The sequence below is a fragment of the Mustela nigripes genome, chromosome 11, assembly GCF_022355385.1.
Source record: "Mustela nigripes isolate SB6536 chromosome 11, MUSNIG.SB6536, whole genome shotgun sequence".
Lineage (NCBI taxonomy): Eukaryota > Metazoa > Chordata > Mammalia > Carnivora > Mustelidae > Mustela > Mustela nigripes.
Genome location: NC_081567.1, coordinates 955656 through 979213, shown reverse-complemented (window position 1 = coordinate 979213; position 23558 = coordinate 955656). Strand labels below are relative to the sequence as shown.

At 63.2% G+C, this 23558-nt stretch overlaps 1 protein-coding gene across 3 annotated transcripts; it reads left to right on the top strand.

The window, feature by feature from the left end:
* Window positions 1-3947: 3947 nt before the first annotated feature.
* On the top strand, window positions 3948-22566 carry MICALL2 (MICAL like 2). 3 transcript variants are annotated; one of them, XM_059414268.1, is made up of 16 exons: window positions 3948-4271; window positions 11227-11275; window positions 12867-13008; window positions 13927-14114; window positions 14726-14835; window positions 15050-15835; window positions 17307-17554; window positions 18592-18682; window positions 19198-19337; window positions 19726-19793; window positions 19888-20011; window positions 20116-20206; window positions 20350-20423; window positions 21049-21163; window positions 21916-21962; window positions 22351-22566. In XM_059414268.1, exons 1-16 carry the CDS (start codon window positions 4129-4131, stop codon window positions 22443-22445), a joined length of 2511 nt encoding a protein of 836 aa, XP_059270251.1. In that variant the 5' UTR covers window positions 3948-4128; the 3' UTR covers window positions 22446-22566. The 3 variants fall into 3 exon arrangements, 2 of the variants coding, with proteins under 2 accessions (XP_059270251.1, XP_059270250.1); XR_009406904.1 differs by having other exon boundaries at window positions 4055-4271; window positions 21049-21187; window positions 22351-22367; XM_059414267.1 differs by having other exon boundaries at window positions 4055-4271; window positions 19729-19793.
* Window positions 22567-23558: the final 992 nt, after the last annotated feature.

Sequence of the window (23558 nt, the reverse complement as noted above, 5' to 3'; positions counted from 1 at the left end):
CCCTCCCCTTCCTCCCAGAATAGGCCCCATCATCACTAAGAGGGGCAGAATGTTCTGGAAGCAGGAGGTAGGGGAACTGATGCTGTCTGGCCTCGAAGTCCTGCCCCCAAACCAGGGTGACCACGTGGGCAGGACAGGACGCTGGCCTGTGCTGATCCAGGCTCCTCGGGTCCTCGCCCCACACTGGGACTGGGGCTTCTCCGGGCTGGGTCCTTCCTGCTAGTCAGGTAGTCATTTCTCTTCTTGGGACCTCAGTTTCTTGGGCTACAGGAAAGGGATGATCAACCCACTTATTATTATTATTATTATTATTATTATTATTATTATTTGCTTAAAAGCAGGGCTTAAACTCAACCCTGAGATCAAGACCTGAGTTGAGGAGCACTTAAAGATAAAAATCTTGAGGCGCCTGGGTGGCTCAGTGGGTTAAGCCTCTGCCTTCGGCTCGGGTCATGATCCCAGGGTCCTGGGATCGAGCCCCGCATCCGGCTCTCTGCTCAGCTCGGAGACTGCTTTCCCCGCTCTCTCTCTCTCTGCCTGCCTCTCTGCCTACTTGTGATCTCTGTCAAATAAATAAATAAAATCTTAAAAAAAAGAAAACATAAAAATCTTAAAAAAAAAAAAAAAAAGTCAGACCCTTAACCACTGGAGCCACCCAGGTGCCCTGATCAACCCACTTCTAAAGGATGGCTGTGTTAAAAGGGGAAATGGGTGTGAAACTGACAGACTGGAGTAGGGGCCTGGTGGCCCTGCCCCCTTCTCCCCAGTTCCTCTGTGGAAGCTGCCCTCGCCTTCTGTTTTCCTCAGACCCATCATTCCTGCCTTAGGGCCTTTGCACACACCCTTCCTTCTGCCTGGGAAAGTGTTTCCTGCCCTCTCTCTCTGGATCCTTCAGGTCTCAGTTCCCGTGCTCCCTCATCAGGGATACCCCCTTGTCACCTTCTGAACCAAGGGTCCTTCTTCTACCATTGAGTGATTGGCACCTTGTGTGCCCTTGGGGTGCCATACCAGGGGCACTTTTTTTTTTTATGATTTTATTTATTTGACAGAGAGAGCTCACAAGTAGGCAGAGAGGCAGGCAGAGAGAGAGGAAGGGAAGCAGGCTCCCCGCTGAGCAGAGACATGGGGCTTTACCCCAGGACCCTGGGATCATGACCTGAGCTGAAGGCAGAGGCTCTAACGCACTGAGTCACCCAGGTGTCCTGCTAGGGGCACTTTTACCTTTGCTTGTGAATGTGTCATGGGAAGGGAAAGCCAGCTGGCTGTGCCAGCAAAAGGCCCCCAACTGAGCCCAGTGCGTGTCCATGACTCACTTGCCCAGGGGCAGGGGCCCACATAGCCATCTCTGGCCAGTGAGGCCGCAGCCTTCACCTGCGTGTCCTGTGCACCTGGCCGGCAAACCAGGCAAGATGGGGAGTCGAGTTCTGCAGGTGTGCCTGTCCCCTCTGTTAGCCAGAACTCAGCCCCAAGGCCCCACTGTCCTGCAGGAGATGCTAGAAGATTGAGCCCAGCAAAGGAAAGCGTGAATGTGGAGGTCCAGAGGCAGGACAGTGAGCGTGGACGGGCGGGGTGTGGGGTGGGAGAGGAGCGCAGCCATGGGAAGAAAGGCAGAGAGGCCCCTGCGGGAAGGAGGGGAGGATGGCCGCTCTGATGGCTAGAGGGACATGTCCTTCCTGGAGAGCAGAGGAGACTTTGAGCATGCTCTCACTCCCAGTGTTCCAGATTTTGGGTTGAGAATACACTCTAGGTAGCAAAGCTAATGCAGAGGCAGGGTCAGAAGTTTCCAGTGGGAATCCAAGCTCATACCAGGTGGTGGCGGTGGAGGGGGTGGCCATGGTTGGTTTTCTGCTGCACTGCATTTGGGCGTGGAACAGACCAGAAGGAGCCATTAACCACGGTGTGGCCAGCTGTGGGTAGGGCCTGGATGGGGTCCTGGAGGAGGGGCTGAGTTCAGGGAATCAGCAGGGAAGAGGCTCTGAGGCCAGAAGAGGAGGGTGAGGCCAGGGAGGGCCTGAACTTTATTCGGAGTGCTGCCGAGGCCAAGCAGAAAACTGCTTGTCCAGTTGGCTTTCTAGAAATCTCCCTTGGCTGCTGGGGAGGAGTGGGCTATGGTGGCTAGAGGGGGCAGTAGGAGGAAGTGGGCGGACTGGGAGTGTCCTGGCCTGGAGGTCCTGGAAGGGAGCAGGGCCAATGGAAGGACATGACCTGCTTATGGGGACCCCACCACAAATGCTGCTCTCTGAGTCACTGTCCCTAGAGGAAGCTGCGTGTGACCAGCAGGGGCAAGAATGTAGCTTAAACCCCTGGGACCAGAGCTCCAGCCATTCCCCACTCTTCCTTCTGAGGGAGGTGAGCCTCTAGCCCTGTGTGTCTCTTGTGAGTCCCTGTGTTCACCCCCTGCCCTCCCCCGCAGGCCTCTCCCTTCCTCCCTGGCTTTTCCAGTTCTCCTAACTGCTGCCCTGGGGGGCAGGAAAACCCAGTTGGTTCCTCGTTCCAGGACCAGCTACCAGCCTGGCTAAACTGGCATGACACTGTCCTTTGCCCTCCTACTGGGAAACCCCCAGCAGGTCAGGGCTGTGGTCATTGTCAGCCTTGATCCCATGTCTGGGGGCTCCCTGTCTAGCACCCACTTGCATGTCCCCTGTGATGGGGAGCTCACCACCCATACACAGGCCTCACTCGCATTGCTGGGCAGCTGGATGTCCACCCGTCAGGGCCCAGCTGCTGTAAAGAGCTGGAATGCCATGTCCTGGCGCTGGCCTAGAAGACCATGGTTTTTGCTCTTTCAGGTGGGCACAGAAAAGCTACCCCTTAGCCCTGCCAGGGACCAATCATGGGAAAACACCTTCCTTCCTGTGGGCCTTGTCTGGACAAGCCTTGGAGCTGGGGGGCCGGGAAGGTGAGGTCATCTTCCATTTCTGGTATCAGTGTTTCTGGCTGTCCAGCGGCCTGGCCTTAGCCAGGGCTCCATGAGAATGAGAAAGGAGAATGAGGAAGCCGCCTGGGTAACTGGGAGTCCCACAGGAGGTGCGTCTCCCCCATGACTTCTGTCACAGATGCTCTGGGTGGAAAAGCAGGACACAATGGATCAGCATGACCTGCGAGGGTCGCAGAGCCCCGGGAACAGCCCTGTGGACAGGCCCATGGGGGAGACTCCTGGAGGGCTTGACCTCTCTCCCACACTGGCAGGGCCACACAGGGACCGCCTCCCCTTCCCAGCCTCAGCGCCCTGGCTGAAACCTGAGAGGCGAGATCACCGCCTAGCCTGGCCCCCCGCCAGCGTGAGCACCGGGGAGGAAAAGCCCCTGAAAGCCCAGGAACGTGAGGGGCGTTCCCGCGCTGGGGTGCTCGGGGAGGCCTCCATGGGGTCAAGAGTGCCCAAGGTCAAAGGCAGGCCGGGGGGCTCCAAGACTTCCTAGCCTGTTTCCTGTCTGTAGATCGGATTTGTCCCCGACTTCTCCACGACTGTTGGTGGGAGAGCGGGTGGCTCAGTGGGTTAAAGCCTCTGCCTTCGGTTCAGGTCATGATCCCAGGATCCTGGGATCGAGCCCCGTATCGGGCTCTCTGCTTAGCAGGGAGCCTGCTTCCCCTCCTTCTCTCTCGGCCTGCCTCTCTGCCTACTTATAATCTCTGTCTGTCAAATTAAAAAACAAACAAACAAAAATCTTAAAAAAAAAAAAAAAAAAAAAGATAAGAAAGTCCGGAAGCAGCCCAAGAGCAGTGGAGGTCAGAGGGGCTCCGAGGGCAGGTGGGGTGGGCGTGGCTCCGGGCGGGGGCGGGCCCTGGAGGGGCGTGGTCGGTTTAAGCGGAGCCTGGAGGGAGAGGACCCTAGGGGCCGTGGCCCTTCCCTGGAGGCGGGACGATTCGGGGGGCGGGCCCTTCAAGGGGGCGGGGACTCGGGGGCGGGGCCTCTCGGGGGCGGGCTCGGGCCGCACTCCCGCCGGCGGCGCGGCTGAGGCTCGCTGTAGTTGCGGGGCTCCGGCAGGGTTCTGGCAGGGTTCCGGCAGGGCTCCGGCTGGGCTCCGGCGGCGGTGCGCGGGCAGTCGGCGGTGGGCGCGGGCAGCGGCCCGCGGCTCCAGGAGGTGCAGTCGGAGCCCCGCCGCCGCCGGGGCGCGCGCCGCTGCCCGCATGGCCGCCACCAAGGCGCTGCAGCAGTGGTGCCGGCAACAGTGCGAGGGCTACCGGGACGTGAACATCACCAACATGACCACGTCGTTCCGCGACGGCCTGGCCTTCTGCGCCATCCTGCACCGCCACCGGCCCGACCTCCTGTGAGTGCACCGCAGGCGGGGAAACTGAGGCGGCGGGGAAACCCCGCAGGCGGGGCCTGTGGCGCCGCCGGGCGGGGTGTGTGTGCGGAACCGCGGGATGGGCGGCGCGGAGCGGGGTCCCTGCGGTCACGACCCGTCCACCGAGTGGAGCTGGGCTGGAGCCAGGCCGGCCGGCCGGCCGCCCCCACTGGCTTAGTCAGTCCGTGAGTCAGGCTGGGCTCCGGACACAGCCACTCGGCCCACCCCGCGGCTTCCCTGGGAGAGCGCCGGCAGGGCTGCCCTTCTGCACACCCCCTCACCCCAGCGCCTTGCTGCCCAGGGACTTCCCCCCAGATGGAAGGAGCTGTGTCTCTGCCCCAGGGGGTCCAGGCACCCTTAAGAATGCAGCCCAGGGACAGTGTGGGAGAGGGACAGGCACAGAGCTGAAAGCCCCAGACTTCCTAGCTCTTGTCCCAGAGGCCTGCCTGGGCGCCCTAGAGTGACAGGTATGAGGTGGAGGCTGAGCCCCTATGCTTGGGAGACAAGGAACGTGGGCAGGGGAAGGGACTAGGGCGACTGCCCCAGGAGGCTCTTGGAGTTGGTGTCTCGCAGGCTGGATCTTGTCCCCACGTCCGTCACGAACAGCAAATGCTGTTCGGCTGAATGACTGGGACCTGGCTTGCTGGGGCAGAGGTCTGTGTGTTGATGGCCTGGCCCCCGACTCATGTGAACTAGAGATGGGTAAAGCTCCAGGGGAGGGTGCCTGGACTGGGGGCACCAGGGATTAGGAAGGGGGTCCTCTGAAGGCCACCTGCCTTCCGGAAGAGGCATGATGTTCAAAAGCATTTTGAGAAGCTGTGGCTGGATTCAGGGGTAGGCTGGGGTGTGTGTTTGCCAGGGTGGTCTTGGAGCTGGGAGAGGCCAGAGACAGTACCTCCGCGAGGCCCCTGTCTGCCCAGACTGGGGAACTGTGAGGCCTAGAGGCCAAACAGCCTGCTGAGGGCACAGAGCACGTCCCTGGAGCCGGGGCTGGCCCTCGGGGCTCCTCCCTTGCACTCAGAGGTACTCTGTACTCCCAGGCACTCTACAGGGAAGCTCGTCTTGACAAAGGCCTGCACGTACTTCCTGCTCCTGCCCCAGGTTGTGAAATGCATTACTGGAGACTCCTGGGGACGCCCCATGTGGCATTTAGGCAACAGCTTCTGCCCCTTGCCCAGGGGTGCACCTCAGTCACGCCTGGAGGCAGAGGTGTTGGGCAGAGTGGGTTTCCACAGTGAAAATCCTAAGCTGAGCTTTGATGGGGAGGAGGGCTAAGGGTAGGACCCGGACAGGCCGAGCCCCCCGGGGAGCATGGAGGGTCTGAGGTGAGGCTGGCTGGGGCCTGAGCCCAGGCAGCTGGGACCGAGCAGCAGGAGAAATCCACGGTTACAGGCAAATGGGGTATGGCCGTTTCCGGGCCGGCAGCCTCAGAACGACACCGTGGGTATCACTGGAGACTTAGGGCTTTTCCAAGCCCTGGGCCTTCTGTCTGCTCCTTGCCCTGCTGGAGTAGAGGCCCCCCTGTGGGTGTGTGGGTGTGTATGTGGCGCCTGAGCCTGTCCCAGCAGGCACTGCCCAAGCGTGAGCACAGGTGTGCACATATGGGTGTGTACCGTGCTGGCACAAGCAGGCGTCAAGCAACTGGTCCTTTAACCGTTAATGAGTGCCTGCTGTGTACTCAGCACTGCAAACTGAAGAAGTGAACTTGGCCCCTGCCTCCGGGAGTGACATCGAGGGCATCAGTTATCTCATTTACTGCTGACTTGGTTTTTGTCCGTCTGCCCCCACTGCCCTTTAGCTCCAAAAGGGTGGGGATGTCTTTTTTGGTCACTGCCCGCCCTCAGTGCCTGGAACTGTGTCTGGCACCTGCCAGGTGCCTGGTGGATAGGAGCACATAGCTGGAGAGCTACAGATAAGGGTGTGCACTTGGGGCTCTGTAGGGACTGTAAGGGTTTGGGAAGTGTCATTGCAAGGTTGGGGCTCTGCAGGTGCCTGTGTGCAGGGGGGAGGGGAAAGAGGCCACGTGACCATGGAGGCCAAGACCCAGTGATGGGACCGCACACCAAGCAATGCCTGGAGCCCATGGGGAGGTACAAAGAACAGATGTTCCCTTGCGAGCCTCCGGAAGGAGCACGGCCCTGCCGGTGCCTTGATGTTGGACCTCTGGCCTCCGGAACTGGGAGGGAGTGGGTTTCTGTTTGTGGTCACTGGTAGAACGTTAGTAGTTTTTGATGCTTGGCGGGCGCTGGAGGGCTGGTGGGACGCTGTGCATGTACTTGGTGCTGTGTACATGCTGACTGTGGGTACACAGGTGTCCTTTGTTGTGCCTTACGCGCCCCTCCCCCACCCTGGTCCCTGAGGCCCCCTGCCCCCGCCCCTGCCGACCCGCCGCCTAGGGGTGCGGGGAGGGGAGGAAGTACTAAGTAAGGAGTAGTCCAGGATGCAGTCTCCAGGAGGATGCCTCCAAGGCCAGACTGGACGAGACCCTCCCCCTTAGGCTCCCTGTCCTTCAGAAGCCTTCTGGCCACAGGAGAGTGGACATCCGGCTCTGTATCCCCTGACTTGGCCACCAGGAAGTCCTTCCCTACGCCCCATCTCCAGCCTTCCTGCTACACCAGAGCCGTTTCCTCCCGCGGTTTCCCGGGGAACAGCTGTGAAGGAGCCCAGGCGCTGAGCCGGACAGGTGGTGGTCAGCTGCCCGACGCTACAGCTCCGCTCCTGTGGCCTGGCTCCGGGAGGCACGTGTGACATGCTGGTGGCCCACGGGGACCCTGGGAGGCAAGCGTACCCAAGATACCCCACCAGAGCTGGCCGGGCAGCAGCAGCCAGGGCCCCTCTCTGGTCAGCTTGCCCCAGAGTGCTAGGCTTTCTCAGGTGGGCCTCATGTCCCCAGGGATGCCACCTCAGCCAAGCAGCCAGGTACATGCCCGAGCCACCCAGAACAAACAGCCCCTTCCTGCCTCGGGCGGTAGACCTGTCAGGGCTGGAGCGGGCGGCTAGGCTCCTTCCTCTTCTGGGCTGACCAGAGGTGGCTGAGGATTTCAAGGGAGATGCAGGAGGTAGGGTTGGCGGCTGCCACCAGGAAGAGGGGGCAGGAGACCTTCCCAGCCCCTCAGTCCTGAGGTGGGGGGACCTGATACTTCTCCAGGTCCCTCCAGCTCGGGAGGCCGATGTCAGGGCTGGGGCAGAGCCGGTGGAGGGGACGGTGACGCTGCGGCCACGGCGGGGCTCCCTGAGACGTGCATTGAGACTCACACGTAGTCTGGAGTCCGGAGAGCCCCTCACCCAGATGCTTGGAGACAGTACTGTTTCTCTTCCTGGGCCAGAGCAGAGGGTGGGCTGGGCCCAGGCAGCCGGGCTGGCCTCCCCTCCCACAGCAGCCTCTTGGCCAGCGGGAAGCTGCCTGGGGACAGAGGCCTTCTGTTCCCCGGCCTGAGGGCCTGCTGCCCAGGCCCCCACGGGCCTCCTTCCGGCCAGACTCTCCAGGATGGACCCAGGAGGAGCTGCCAGCCCACCTCCTTGGGGCCACCTGGGGCCAGTGACCTGTGATACCCACCTCAGGCCACCACGGAAGCCCCAGGGCTGACTCTTGGCTGGGCCCTGCCCCGGGTCAGGGTCGGGGTCAGGGTCTACTCCCGCCTGGGGGAGGCCTACGGCTGGGCAGTGAGGCTGAGGGGTCTCACTTGTCCACCGGTGCAAAGAGGTGGGGCCCTGGGCCCTGCACCGAGACCCTTCTCCCTGCCTCGGGCCTCCGGCGCCTGTCATGTCCCATTCCTCCCCGTGCCGTCCACGCTGCCGAGGTCTGTGCTAGAGTCTGCCCGGTGCCTCCCTCTCCTGCTGTGTGGCCTCGGTCTTGTCTCTGTCCCCCTCCATCTCTGTGTGTCTGTCTTTGTGTCTCCCCTTCCTCTCCGCTCCCCTTCCCTGTGGGATTAACTCCAGATGTACTGGGGGTGCCTGGAAAAGGCGCCTTCCCCTCGGCCAGCCCCTCCCAGCCCAGCGCCCACCCCCCGCGTGGCTGTGTTTTGTTCCGGGAAATAAACAGCGTGAGGTCAGCTCTCCAGGAATTCGGAAGGGGGTACACATTCCTAAGAGCCCCAAAAGCGTGGGGGCAGGAGGCGGGCTGGCGCAACAGTGTGAGGTCAACAGTCGTGGTCAGCTGTGGCCAGCGGTGGGGGGCCGTGTCCTGGCTCTCGTGGCCAGGCCAGGGCTGGGCCCACGCCGGCACCCAGCTGACGGCAGACCAGTCAGCGGCCACAGGACACACGAAGAGACCCGATGAGTCCGTTCGCTGGACCATGTCAAAAGAATAGATGGACGCCCCAGAAGTCCCCTCGCTCGGGGAGCCTGGGAACTAATTCATCAGCCAGTGTGTGCAGAGCCCCAGGCACCTGGGAGTTGTACCGGAACGGAACTGAATTTAAATGACAGGAATTCGACTAAAACACGATCTACCCGGGGTAGAAGGGGTGGGGGTGCTCTGAGCCTCAGCCGCCTAAACGAGGGGCAGCCAGCACGGCCCCTGAGGGTGCAGCTCATGCATTTTGGTCCAGCAAGGCCTTATATGCCACCTTCCCACTGAGGGTTGGCCGAAGCCGGGCTGTCTGTCTGTCAGGCCTGCTCCACGAGGCACCACACATGGGGTGGCTGGAACAGACGTGTGTCCTCTGAGTCAGGAGCCAGCAGGGGGGGCCCCTTCGGAGGCTCTGGGCCTCCCCGCTGGGCTGGTGGAGGGCTGGCTCCCCTCTGCGTCCGGGGCCTGATTTCCCTTTTTATAAGGACGCCAGTCGTTCTGGATTAGGGCCCACTGTCATGACCTCATTTGAACGGGATTCTGTCTGTAAAGAAGATCCTGTTTCCAAAGGTCACGTTTTGAGGTCCCGGGGCAGGGGTTACTCTCCAACAGATCGTTGTGGGGGGCCCAGTTCCGCCAGTCCCCGCAAGAGTCCCTGATGGTGGAGAGCTGGTCCTGTTGGACTTCCTGGCAGGGACGGGTGTGGTCTCTCCTTGGCAGTCTCTGAAGGGTTTGCTGGGCAACTCAGTCCAGAGATTTCTGCCAGAGCGCCGGGCCAGGCGGCCCTCGGGGACAAAGGCGACGCCGACCGAGGCCCCTGCTATGGGGGTGTGAGCTCACAAGGCCACCAGCCAGAGGCAGAGAAGAGTCTGCTGGTGCCCTGTGGGGAGGTGCCTCTGGGGAGGGGCCGTGGCGGGTGCATCAGGCAGGGCCAGTGTATGCCCCACGGAGGGGGCAGCGTGGGCTGAGCTTAAGACGCTGGGAGGGCAAGACCCTGGGCAGAGAACTTGCTTCAGAAAGGGTGTGGTGGCCGTTTGAGACTGGCCTGGGGAGTCTGGGCCCACTGTGGAGGCCTTGAGGACCCAGGGTCCTGGGGGCAGGGTGGTCCTTGACCTTGAGTGGAAGGGCCACGGGGCAGGCTCCGACCTGCCCATCTTGGCGCCTGCTCAGCGGGGTCAGCACCACCATGGAGAGGTGCTCCCTTGGGGTCTGGGCGAAGCGAGGCCCCCCTCCCCGCATTCCGCCAGGCGAGCCGCTGCGCCCCCTCCCCACGGCAGATGCAGGGATCGGGGCCTCCTTCCCCCGCGTGTTTGCAGACAAAACAGATCTTGTTATCCTGCCCTCCCGCCACCGGGGCATCTTGCTGAGGACACGGCTGTGCGGGTCAGTGACCCGGAGCAGGTCTGGAAAAGAGATTGAACTTTCAAAGGGATGGGGTGGCGGGGGGGGGCGGGACGGTGGACGGAGGCCCCAGCTGCCGAGAGCCCCCTGGGTGACGGGTGGAGACGGGCCCCTCCGTGTGCTATGGACACTGGTGGGACAGACCCCGGGTGAGCTGCGTGTGGCTGCGCTGAAGAACCAGGAGGTGCCGCGCCCGCCCCTCTGTCTCCTGGAGACAGGGCTGCCTCCATCTTGTCCCATGCACAAAAGCACGGTCTGTGCTCATGGGGTGGTCTTAGCATCTGGAACACATTACCTGGGGGGTGGTCCGAGCGGATGGTGAGTTCTCCCCGAAGCCGGGCAGGGTGATGGACCGCGGGGCTGGAGGCTGGCGGGGGCCTCCTTGGAGGAAGCTGGGCACACGGCAGCCCCGTCCCCTCCCTGCCGCACCCGCAGCAGCCAGACCCCCCAGTTCCGGTCAGAAGCTGCCATCCTCCTCCCAGACGGGGACACTAAGGCCTTAAGAGAGAGAGGAGAGGGCTCCCCCTGGGTCCAATAGCGCATCCCGGCTGGGTCAGGACGCAGCTTCCAGCCTGAGCCCCTCCCCAGGCTGAGGGGCTTCCAGAACCGTCCAGCACATACTGAAGGGGCTGAGCTGCGGCAGAGGCCCCGCGGGTGGGTATCTGAGTGGCCTGTGTCAGGATGGGCGGCTGCCAGGCCGGCCATATTTCCTGCTTGGAGCCACCTTGCAGGGGGGCAGTGAGCTGAGGTGTGCCCATGTTGGACGGGGACCCAGAGTCCCGTCCAGGCTGGGCCTGGCACCTCGGACATTCAGCACCCCCGAGGTCAGGTTTTGGCGGTGCCCTGACTAGTGGGCAGCGTGGAGCTCCATCCCCCACTGCCTCTTACGTCCACCCCCTGCTCTCACCCCTGGGACACGGGCCTCCGGTGACCCACGAGGCCCACAGGCTTCTGGGAATTTGGAAGCAGCCCACTGGGACATGTGCTTGGCTGTGCTGCCCAGGCTGGTGCCTTTGTCTTGACCAGAGGTGGCTCTGAGAAGACAGGGCCCTGCGGTGGCTGTGGCCCTTCCCCACCCTGTGGGGACCCTCTGCCTGGAGCATGCTGGTCAGCCTGGCTGCCCAGGTGCTGACCAGCATTGCTGAGCCCGGAGCAGGGCCAGCTCTGCCCGCTTGGGGCTGGGTGACCTCGTGCCTCGGTCTCCCTCCCTGAGCTACTTCGGACACCTGTCTTTCTCTCTTCCAGAGACTTCAATGCTCTCAGGAAGGAAAACATTTATGAGAACAACAAACTGGTGAGTGCTCCCATTTCTCCAGTCTTCCCTGCACCGTCAGCCAGGTCCCAGATCCCCTTGGGTACCCCCAGGGCAGCTGTGGGAGCTCCTGGCCTAGCAGGTGAGCACCTGGTGGCCAGAGACGCACCGCTGAGCTCCGCAGCCTATCCTGAGCCAGGTCACCCTACCCTAGGAATACAGCCTCTGGTCTAGTACCCCGGACCTCCTGGTCCCTTTCTTCCTGTGGGGGAAGGCAGGGGTTCGGAGGGGCTGGGACTCAGTTCCCACCCACAGCAGACGGGGGCCAGAGGTGGCTCTGGGGAGGACCAGCCCTGGGGTGGGTCCTGGCGGGCCGGTGGCCCTTCCCTGCCCTGTGGGGACCTGCAGTGCAAGCCTGCCAACCACCTGGCTGCCGGGTCCTGAGCACACTGCCTGCCGCACTGCCGCCAGACCCTTCCCTGCCTCAGTTTCCTCGCTGCAGAACACACCCCATTGTCGTTGGAGGCCGTTGCCTACAGACAGACTCGAGCCCTTCCTCCCAGAGCCGGCTCTCCAGTGGGGTGTCGGACTGGGCTCTGGTGGTTTGCCTTTCAATTTGACTTAATTTAGATGAACTAAAGGACAGATTCAGTTCCTTAGCCGCGCTCTCCACGTGTCGCCCTCAGGATGGACAGCTTGGACGGGAGCTCGTCCGTCGCGGCAGGAAGTCCTGTAGTGACACTGTAGCGTGCGCCAGCAGGATGAACATGCAGGGACAGTGCGGCAGAGCTGTGTGCAGCCTCATGAGGGGACAGGGCAGGTCCGGCCCCGGAAAGATGGAGCCCCCTGGGCACTTCTGGGAGGGGCGTGCCTGGTGGGGGGGTGCTCCCCGGGCCAGGGCGCTGGGCAGGCAGGGACCTGGGTAGGAGGAGAAACAGCAAGGGGGGGGGGGGGGGGGAGAGGGGGGGGGGAGGGTGGGAACAGACTGGGGGGGGCGGGGGGAACAGAGTGGGAGCAAGGCTGGAACAGAGTGAGGGAGGCAGTGGGAGCAGAGTGGGGCTGGCGGAGCATGGGAAGCGCTTGGGCTCCTCTCCTGGGCTGCTTTGTGGGAGTGCTCGGGGTGCACAGGAACTGTGTTGATAACGGGCCGGGCGGCAAGGGCATGATGATGGCCGCAGGAGGAGTCAGATTCTGAATGTATTTTGAAGGGGAGTCAAAGGAGATTTGAGGCTTTTGGCCTGAGCATGGCAGGAAGGTCACCCCTGGAGCCCTGTTTCGGATACCTGGAGACTGAGGTGTTGCCCTCAGGTGTGGTGTGGCTGTGTCAGCGGTTAGGGGAAGGGTGCATGTGGGGCTCGAGGACCATCAGGTGAGGGACGGGCATTTGTAGGCAGGAGACGGCAGGCTGGCCCTGGCAGGGACCGGCTCCTGCGTGGCCAGGATATGGTTCCTGATGGACGGACTGGTAAATTGAGGCTCAGGGAGGTCATGCAGCCTGAGCAGAGCGTGAACCTTGAACCCAGAACTATCTGGGCTCAAGTGGGTTTCTGGCCTCCTTCCTGGAGGAGCTGGCGGGCTGGCAGGGAAGGAGGGGTTGTCCCCCAGCCCACTCATGCTGACCACCCCCTACCAGGCCTTCCGTGTGGCCGAGGAGGAACTGGGCATCCCAGCCCTGCTGGACGCCGAGGACATGGTGGCCCTGAAGGTGCCTGACCGGCTGAGCATCCTGACCTACGTGTCCCAGTACTACAACTACTTCCACGGACGCTCCCCCAGTGAGTCAGGAGGCCCTCTCCCACCTTGCCTCTGCACAGCCCGCACGGCCAGGCCTGCACGGCCAGGCCCACCCGCCCTCTCGGCCCCCATGACACCCCCCCACCCCAGCTCAGCACTGGCTGCCAGTGCTGCCCGGTAGGGCAGAAAGCGGGCAGGGAGGCCCTTCTGGTGCCCCATTTTGGGGCTCCCTGAGCTGTGGTCTCCTCCCCAGGGGAGCAAGGCTCTCCCATGCTCTGGAAGTAATGAGCACGGGTTCAGACCCTGCAGGGCCCCCCACACCTGTCCACCAAACGGATGCGCCCAGATCCTGCCTCTCCTCACCCCCTCGGTCTCAGCTTGCCCATCTACACGCCTGGAAACTGTGCCCACAACTCTTGCCTCAGGCAGCTTGGCAGACCCTGTGTGGGCTCCCGGGCCTGGCTCCAGAGGCCGCACCCCCTACCACGCCATTTGGTCCTGACATTTGGCCTTATAGACATCAGGCTGGCCCTGGCAAGCCAGGGCCTCTGGCAGGGCGCGTGGGTGAGGGACAGGCCTGAGGGACTTTATTCCAGCTGCTTTGTGCACCCCAAAGCTCAGCCACTTCCCCTCCCCCCACATTCCTCATCCAGGCCTCAGAAATCCCCGGAATCACTCTGGGCACAGGACCAGCCCCTCCTTGATCTTTCCACTTTGTGGAGAAACAGAAAAGTTCCACTTCCCTGACCCCAGATCGGGGCTCTCAGAGCCAGAGGGGAGGGCCGTAGGAGAAGCCAGGCCCCCACTGGGAATGTGCGCCCGGTTGCTCTTGGCCACCCCTCCCGCGCCCCTGGACAGCGGGAGCTGCCCTTCCCAGCAGCCCCGGGCTCCCACAGGAGATCTGGACCGAGGGTGGCCCCAGATGCTTTCAGAGCCTAACCCTGCTTATGTCATGGCAGTTGGGGGCATGGCTGGTATCAAGAGACCCTCATCGGAGTCCAGCGAGGAGCCATCCGGGAAGAAGGCCACATCCCAGCTGGCCAGGCCCTCACCCACTGCAGCCCAGGAGCAGCCACTGTCTCCAGCCAACAGAAACCCCACCATCCAGCGGAAGGACGGCAGCTCAGGGGGCCTCCTGCCAAAGACCGTGAGTGCCCCAGCCCCCCTCTCCCTCTGGCTCCTGGCACTGAGTGTGACCTCTACACCACCTGGGAGTGGGGTCCTATCCCGAGGTCGGGATAGGATACCCCTTGTACCCATAGGTCACTGAGGCCCAGGGAGGTGGTGCAGGCTGAGTACAGCTGGGACCCTGAGTCCTGACCTTTGTGACCTTCTGCCCCTCTGTTGTGGGTGGGCCAGGAAAGAATCCTGGGTGTGTCCTCCTGGCCTGCCCAGGACGTTAGGGTATCCCCACTTTCAGAGGCAGGAAGGAGGCAGGGAATATGCTGTGGTTGGGCGCCCCCTGCTGTTCGAGCCTGCTGTTAGGACTGCTGCCCCTCCCGGGGCTGCAGGAGCTCGTGAACCTGTCCTCTGTGCCCCCAGACCCCCTATGCTGGGGTTGGGCTGCAGACCCTGAAGTTGAAGTCTGGCCGGCTGGGGCATGGGCCCTCCTGGCAGCATCTGGCAGGCTGCTCCCCTCGGGGCCTCAGTTCTCTGGTTTGTAAAGTGGGATCTTCTCGCCCACTGATGGGGCAGTGGTCAGGAGAGAGGCCTGGGGGGTGCTCAGAAATGACAGCTGGCACCCTTCCCACGGGCCAGGCCTCGCCGAGCAGCTCAGTCAGCAGCACCTGTGGGGTCTGCGGCAAGCACGTGCACCTTGTGCAGCGACACCTGGCTGATGGGAAACTCTACCACCGGAGCTGCTTCAGGTGGGGCCGGCGCGTGCGTGTGCTCATGTGTGTGTGCATATGCCGCGCTGATAGGCACAGGCACAAATGACCGGGAGGGGGGGTGCCTGTCGCGTGGGTCCCCGCCACACACGTGGGCATGGGGCTGCACGAACCTGTGCCCGGGCGTGTGCGTGAGTGGGGCGCGCGTGCCCGCCTGGAGTGTCCTCACGGGTCTGCCTCTGCCCCGCCTCAGGTGTAAACAGTGCTCCAACACGCTGCACTCTGGAGCCTACAGGCCCACCGGCGAGCCCGGCGTCTTCGTGTGTTCCAGCCACCACCCGGAAGCCACGTCCGCAAGCCCCACGTTGCGGACCCCGGGCCCCCGACGGCCAGGGGCTGTGCCCTCGGACTCCCAGCCGCGCAATGCCCCGTGGAAGGCCCAGGAGGCAAATGGGCTCCGAGACACAGGACCAAAATCCAGGCCAGCGGCCCTGGAGCCGGTGGTGGGCAAATCAGCGGCCAAGGGTGTCCCCACTCCAGCTGAGCCTCCGGCCTCCGCCTCCTCCCACGTCCACGCGGGTAGTTCAGCCAAGCCCAGTTTCTCGGCGGGCCTCCAGGGTGGCAAAGCCAGCATGCGTGTGGCCAACAGCTCCCCAGCGGCGTGGTCACCGCTGGTCCAGGACAAGGCAGCTGTCAGTCCCCGTCCTGCCCTGATGCCGAGTGCCGCGGACTCTCACTTGGCCACCCCTCAAGGCTCGGTGACCCCCCATGTGGCAGCCCCCCAGACCAAGGTCAGTGTGGGCCCAGCATCTCCAGTCCCAGCAGACGCCCCAGACAGCACCCCATCAGCTTCCAAGATGCAGCAGGCCCGGGAGAAATTCTTCCAGACTCCTGGGCCCACCCCTAGCCCCGGCCTGGCGGGCAGGGTCCCAGCTCCAGCAGATGTGGCTTCTGGGGACAGCAGCAGGGAGGAGGCACTCAGCTGCCTCCGGAAGGCCCTTCCCAGGCTCGGGGACACCGGGGCCCAGCTGCCTGGCAGGTGGGTGAGGGGCTGGGCAGGGTCAGGGGCAGCTGAGGAGGCTTCCAGGCCCTACCTGGGTGTGCTCTCCAGCCTCGGCTTCCTCATCTGGGAAGTGGGAATAAGACGGGACCCAGAGTGCCCAGTGGTCATCAGGAGGGGACACCATTGTCACTTAGAGCTGTGGTGGTTCGGCTTTCAGGGGCATGGATGCTGTCCCCTGGGGCCTCTACGTGGCACACGTGGAGGACACCCAATGGGGAACCAAAAGATGGGAGAGGTCCCAGTGTCCTGTCTGACCTGGGCAGAGCGCGTCCCCCCACAACTCCCCCGGTCCCCTCTGCACGCTGGACACGGAACGGGCCCTGATGGATGGAGTGTCCCCGCGGTCATGTGCGGAGGCTACCGGACAGAGCACCGTACTCTGGGGGCTCAAGCGACGGAACTTTGTTCTCTCCCAGTTCTGGAGGCCAGAGGGCGGAACCCAGGGCGGGCAGGGCTGCACTCCCTCCGGGGATGCTGGGGGAGGGGCGTCCTTCCTGCCTCGTCCAGCTCCTGGTGGCCCCGCTTTCCTTGCTTGCGGCCAAACCCTCCCTCTCAGCCTCCAGGGTCACCTGAATTTCTGTGTCTGTGTCCTCTACTTTTCTGTCTTTTATAAGGACACCCGTCACTGGACTTAGGGCTTCCCTAATCCAGGATGACCTCATCCATACTTGGTTACGTCTGCTAACACCCTGTTTCCCAATAAGGCCATGCTCTGGGCTTCCAAGTGGATGTGAATGTTGGGGGGTGGGGAGCCGTTCACCATGCAACGGTGGCCTAGTGAGTAAGAAGGTTGCGCACAAGGATGGCTGACGATGCCATCCCTGCTACCTCGTGCGGCCCCTTATTTGGGGGCGGCATTATGGCTTAGGGCTGCCCCGGTCACCGTGCACCCACATGGCGGGGAGAAGCAGGAGGGAGAGACTTGTTTCCTAGGGAGCATGGGGCACATGGAGGAGCTGCTCTGGTTTGGGGAGGTCCCAGCCCCCTGCCCTGGGCCCTGTTGGGAGCTGGCAGTCCTGCTTCCTGCACGCATGTGCCCCAAGAGGGTGCAGGATGGCCGCTGATGGGCCACCCATGGGGAGGCCTCACACAGGTTGCTCAGATGGGGCTAGGCGGGCCCAGTGCATCCCGGCTCTGGGCAGGTAGTTGGAAGGGGGCGGGGCTGTGGGTGTGGCCCCTCCCCACACCCCGTGCACAGTGTGTTTTGGGGGTGTTTTAATCTCAGCCCGTACCAGAGTAAGATGGGAAGGTAATATCCAGGGCCGTATACACCTGTGCCAGAAGTGGGTGCCCTTGGCTACTCCCTTGGAGGGGCTGTCTGTCCCCGTCAGGAGGGTGGACATTAGGAATCAGCTGCCAGGGGAGGCCAAGGGGCTTCTGCCTGGGGGTCGTGGCAGGAAGGGCTCCTGGGTCCACCTGTGCCTGATGCCTACGCTCTCACCCATAGGCCCTCCCCTGCTCTGCAATCCCATACCAGCACGGAAGGGCCACAAGCAAGTCCATCAGCCAAGCTAGCACAGCTGGCACCTCCCCGGACCCTTAGCCCCCCGGCGAGGCCTGAGCTTCCAGCCCCCCTGAAGGTGGGCACCACGTCAGGGGCAGCCACATCATCCCAGGCGGGCAGGCCTGTGTGCTCCGGGGCCAGTCGGGCGAGTACCGGCTCCAGGCCGAAGCCAGAGGCCCCACCGCTGAAGGGTAAGGGTTCCCCTGGAGCAGAGGTGGGGTGGGCGCTCCCTGGCCTGTGGTTCTGCAGTGATTTTCGGGTTCCTGCCTGGCACCTGGGCTCGCCAGCCCTGAGTGCCTGTCCTCTATCTCCTGGGTCACAGCCCCCACCCTGGTCCTTGCTCTCTCCCCGCTCTGCCGGACTCAAGTTTCGGGGCGGCCGATGTTCTTGGGGTGGCGCGGCTTTATGGTCACTGTTAGCCGCCCACCTGCCCCCACCGGCCCTTCTTGCTGAGGCCCTGTGGCCTCGGTCATCGGCGTCACTGTCCCTGGTGACCACGCCAGGGTGTCCGTGATTCCTCTCTTGCCTTGCCCTGGTCGTGGCCTCACCCCCTCTTCCCTGGAGTTTTCCTGTGTGTGTCTGTCCTTCCTGCTCTGTCCCGACAGCAGGGCCCCGGGGCTCCTTGTGTCCTGGAGCCGCCCCTGGGCCTGGGTCCCTCCCAGAGGCCCCTCCCACCGCTTACTACCATCTTGTGGCCTCTTGTTCCTGGCGCCGTTTCATATACTTTGGGGGGTAACTGTGAAGTTACCTTGTTTCTGGGAGCCTGGGTATCTCTTACGGGTGCCCTGGCGTTATTGAGCTCGGCTCACATGACACCCCATGCTCAGTGTTTTACCAGGATCTTTCCCTCAGCCGAGTCCCCCCCCGTAAGAAAGCCACTCTGTTCTCAGCCGAGGAAGCCAGCAGATGGGCTGTCCCACGTTAGCCATCCGTCCCACAGACACATGGGCACTCAGCATCCATGGGGCTCACCTGGCCTCCCCCTCACCCGTTTGGCATCAGGGAAAGGCGAGGCCCAGAGAGGGGAGCGACTCCCCTGAACGCACACAGCACAGTGTAGGCTTGAAGTCCTGAGCCCGACTCCTAGCCCGACTCTGTCCTGTGGGCCCGGCTGGCTGTGCGGGTATTCGAGAGGCACTGGCTGCAGGAAGCTGGGGTGGGGGTGGGTGAGATCCAGTCTTACCCAGCAGAACACCCCCTGTGACCTGTGTCCCTGCCCCCAACCTAGGCACGAGTGCCAGCCCCCAGGAAGACCCGGAGGACGGGCCGGCAGGATGGAGGGCCCGCCTGAAGCCCGTGAAGAAAAACCCTGCTGAGAGGTGAAGCGGCGGGGGGGCGCTCCCCTGGACCTGCACCTGCGCCTGGGCCTTAGGCTTTGTGCTCATGGGGTCTGAGGGCTAACACGGGGTCAGGCACAGAGTAGGGGCTCACCAGTGCTCGTAGGTGAATAATGGTGCACAAGCGGACCGACTGACATACCCATGGGAGGGATGCGTGCACATCTGCTGGGACCTCTCAGCAGTGGTAGTAGAAGCCAGTTCACACCAGCATGAGTGATGGGGGGCAGTCACACCGGCCTAAGTCACGGCAGGGGCAGTCACACCAGCCGCCCTGTAGCAGTGTGTGGCCCAGGGGCCTGCAGCAGGGGTGGGGGCCTGCACCAGGTGTGCAGCGGGGCTCACACCCACAGGTGAATGCTCACGGGAATACACATCTGTGTTCTAGGAGGGTCGCAGCTGGTCACGAGCTCATCCCTACCTACCTCAGGCATGTCTGCACCTGGGTGTGGGGGCAGCCTGTCGTTCCCTCAGCTGACCTCCTGCCCTCTGTCTAGGGTCCTCCTGGCAGAGCCCCGGACTGGTGAGGCACTTGGGAAGGCCCATGAAAGCTCCAAGGGGCCTGTCCACGTTTCCCCGACCCCTCTTTTGCCTGACAAGACAGTGGATGCAGCTAGACCTCCGCCCAGCCCCTCAGGTAATGCTGGGTGCAAACCCGGGGGCTCCAGATGCCCGGCCTGGGAACACGACCCAGTGGTGTCAGAGGGGTTTCAGGTGGGGCAGGGGGCTTGGAGGACCCTGTCCCTGAGCCCTTGCCCACCAGTAGGGAGGGGAGTACCAGATAGGCCCTCCTGGCGTTGGTGGAGCATTTGCACTTGGGGTACCCGGGCTGCTGACGGGGGGGCACAGGGGCCGGGGGGTATGATGCCTGGATCTGTCTGTGAGCTCTGGCTTTTGGGCACCAGCAGGGCACCGCTTAGGGCTGCCAGAGTGAGGGGCGAGCAGGGCTGCTGGGCAGGCAGGGTGGGGTCAACACAGCTTTGGGCCTGGTGCCGCCAGGTCCAGGAGACTTGTTTCGCCCTTAGTAGGGAAGCCCTTGGGTTCAGCTGGTGTCCCCTCTTCACCCGGCAAGGCAGTGACCAACGCCACCAGGGTGAGTAAGCCCCCGTACAGGGGGGCCAGGAATACCGCCCAGCGGGGCATGGCCCGGCGTCTCCCACAGCCCCTCACCAGCCCTCCGTCCACAGCTGCCCCCTAACTACATGCCCCCAGAGGAGATCCAGAGGCAAATGCAGGACATCGAGAGCCAGCTGGACGCCCTGGAGCTCAAGGGTGTGGAATTGGAGAAGAATCTCCGTGCTGCGGAGGGAGGTGAGCCGATACTCTGCCTGGTGCCCCAGCCTGGCCTTAGCCAGCTTTGCCCTGGAGACGCCCTGGCCCCAGCTGAGCCATCCTGGCCCCCCCACTCCCCACAGATGCCTCCGAGGACGCCCTCATGGCGGACTGGTTCCAGCTTATCCACGAGAAGCAGCTGCTGCTGCGGCAGGAGTCGGAGCTGATGTACAAGTGAGGGGTCCAGCCGCTCCTCCCCTGGAAGGGGACTTCTCCTGGACGGCCGCCTCCTCTTCCAGCCACCCCAGCTCAGGCACTGGGCGGGTGGGGGTGGCCAGCCAGGCGGGCTGGGCCTCACGCCTGTGTCCCCTCGGCAGGGCCAGGGACCAGCGGCTGGTGGAGCAGCAGATGGACCTCGAGGGGGAGCTGCGGCAGCTGATGGCCAAGCCCAGTGAGTCCTGCCTACCCCAGGGAGCCACAGCCAGCGGGGTGGGCGGGTGGGGGCGGCCTCTCCCAGGCCCCTCCTGGCTGCCTGGGCAGCCACCTTGGCAGAGGCTGATGGGTTGCCCAGGGTCAAGTCTCAGCACCTCTTCTCCTGGCTGTGTGTCCTTGGCCAGGGCACTCACCCTCTCTGTTCTCCTCACTGCAGTGATTACCACCTCCACGCCCATCAGCTGCAGTGGTTACACGAGCTGATTGTGCGTGCAGGCTGTAAGCCCTGACTAGCACGGCCTCTGGGTACTGCGGATGGTGGGGCTGAAGCCCGGCAGTCCTGCCCTGCCCTTCCTTGCTGTGGGATGGGGGCAGCGGCACTTGGGTCTGATCTGGCCGTTCTTCCACGGATTCATTCATTCGTTCACTCACCCACCTGTCCAGCTGTCCACCCGTCCGTCCGTTTATCTGTCCGTCTGGCGTAGCCAAGAGCTCACCGCAGAAGGGCAGACTCTGTCCCCATTGCTCCCAAGACCCTTCCCCCACCTCCGGGGGTGGAGCCTGACCCTCGAGGATGGGGACGCTGTGTCCCTGAGCAGGGTGGGGATAGCAGGGCTGCCACTGAAGGCAGGCTGTCCCTGCAGAGTATCTGAAGTCCCTCCAGGACCAGCAGCGTGAGGAAGAGCTGCTGAGCCAGTACATCAGCACGGTGGATGACCGCAGCAACATCGTGGACTTCCTGGAGGAGGACCGGCTCCGGTGAGGGCGGGGCTTGGGGCCCAGGTGAGGGGCAGCCAGAACCCCAGCTCCTCCCTGCCAGGCCTTGACTGGTCACCTTCTGCACAGAACCTCTCCCTGCCATCAGCAGGGAGGCTGCCCCCCGACACTGTGTCCTGCAGGAGTGGGGACCTGAGACCGAGGGCAGACCCAGGCTGCCTGTCTTAGAGGTTGTCCCCCAACCAAGCCCCATGTTCCCTGACCCTCAGGGGTTAGCACCTGCTACTGGAACATTCCACAATGTGAACGGCTCCCTGGGACCCATTCAACAGGGGAATGGAACTTTAGGTTTTATTTTTATTTAAATACACACAGCCACCCATGTTTCCTGGTGCTGCACTGGTGTTGCTGGCTTCCTGACCAGCCCTGGGGGTGGCCTCTGGCTTCCAACCAGCCCTGGGGGCAGCTGCCGGCTTCCTGACCATTCCTAGGGGCACATCTGTCCCTATGCATAAAGGAGGGACCTGCCAAGGTCACAGAGTCAGTGGCCAAATTTAAATGTGTTCCCATCTGAGCTGAGGGAGCCCTGGTCCAGGTCCTTCCAGGGCCCTCCTGTCCCTGTGCCACCGATGAGGGTCCGGGCCCAGAGGGGGCAGGCGCTGCCTTATTGGCCAATGGGAGACAGCTGACCCAGGTGTCCCATGGGCTGGGGGCTCGGCTATGAGTCTGACTGGGAGCCCTACGCCCCTCGCCCCTGAGGGCAGCCCCTCACTGCTGTGCTTCTCCTGTTTCAGGGAGCTAGAGGAGGACGAGATGCTACAGAACATGATCCAGAGGCTGGGTAACGGGGGGCCAGGGCAGAGGTGGGGGGGTCCGGGCTGGGTCTCCCGTGGGGGTGGGGGCCAGGACCCATGGACAGATATAGCCCGAGGACAGGAAGGCTCACCCCAAGGGAGCTAGCTTCCCATCATTCAGCAGGGCCGAGAGGCAGCTGCTGACCATGTGGTCAGGGTAGGAGGGTGCCCAGGCCAGCGGGAGCTCTAACAGCAGGCACAGAGGCAGTTCCCAAAGGGAGGGCTGAGGCTCAGGGCTCCTGTCGGGGGCTGGCTTCCTCCAGGCTCTGGGAGCCCAGGGAGGGCTCCCAGGGCTGGGCGGGAGGGACAAATGTGGCAGGGGTGGTGGCCAAGAGGTGGTGAGTATCCTCAGTGTCGATCCCCTTCCCCCACTAGACCTCCAGAGAAACAGTGGAGACCAGAAGAAGAAGTCCAAGTTCAGCTTGTCCAGGGTCTTGTCCCTGAGGAGCAAAAGCAGGACCCCTGAGTGAGCTGCCTGGCCGGCTAGAACACCCTTGCCCCTAGTCTGGGCAGGACGGGCACCGTGGGGGTGGGGAACTACACCCTCCTCCCTGTGGGTTCTGAGCCGCCACAATAAAGAAAGTGACCACATGGCCTGGGCTCGCTCTCTTACTCGCCACGTGTTCCCAGGCGGCCTGGCACCTGGCTCGAGGTCTTGGCCAGCGTCTACTTATGCATCGGTGGGGATGTGTCCATGGCTTTGAGCAGGCACTGACCCTCTCTGAACTGGTCTGGATGCTCCTAGATGGGCATTGGGGCTGCTTCCTGACCTGGCTGCATGGATTGAGCCAGGGACAGGACAGGTCTGTGCCAACTGCACTCAGGGACTGGCCCCAAGTGGGGATCTCCAAAGCTTGAGATCTGTGACCTTGCCTGGGGGCAGAGGGGAGAGGGGACAGAAGAATCCAAGCCCGGGCCTGGTGTCCCACAGGGAGGGGGGCTCACTGCCCTTCCCCATGTCTGGTGGAGAGGGCACAGTCGGGTCAGTGAAGGCCAAAGAGGAGCAGACCCCCTGCAGCTCACCCTAAGTCCCTGCCCCATGTTGCCTTCACTCGGGTACCCCAGGAGAGGAACTTCTCCATGGGCCTGTCTCCCTGTTTGTCTGTGCTGTCTCCAGCCACTGTGGGAGCCCATTGTGGTGGTCCTGGTGGACCGTCCCCAGGGGCTCAACACCAGCACTCCCCAGGCTGGTGGCAGACGGGGTCCCCGGCTGAGTATGTTGGGGACCCACAGAGCTCCCACTGCATTCTGTTGCCCTTAAGGGGTGCTGGAGTCTCAGCCGGGCACTCTGGGGACTTGAGGCCAGGGTGTGACATGAGACAGGGAGGGCCGCTGCCTGGTGCAGAGGTGGGTTTGCAGTGCCCGCTCTGCTGCCTGGCTCGGTGGTCTTGGGCCAGGGCCCTGCCCTCTCTGAGCCTTTGGTGACTGACAGAGGGGCTGCGTGTGGGTCATGTGGGTGTATCTGGACCAGCGGCAGTGGCGGGGGGTGGTGGGGGGTGGTTCTTGAGGCCTTCTGCTGGCCAGCCCATCATAGCACAGGACCCCCACTGGAGAGGCAGGAGGGCCCACAGTGGAGGGGTCGG

Excerpts from the sequence above, each read along its gene's own strand:
- MICALL2 (XM_059414268.1), top strand. The coding sequence starts at position 4,129 with ATGGCCGCCACCAAGGCGCTGCAGCAGTGGTGCCGGCAACAGTGCGAG. Across the intron at positions 14,836-15,049 it reads TACCACCGGAGCTGCTTCAG|GTGTAAACAGTGCTCCAACA; the intron begins GTGGGGCCGGCG and ends GCCCCGCCTCAG. Across the intron at positions 15,836-17,306 it reads GGGGCCCAGCTGCCTGGCAG|GCCCTCCCCTGCTCTGCAAT; the intron begins GTGGGTGAGGGG and ends TCTCACCCATAG.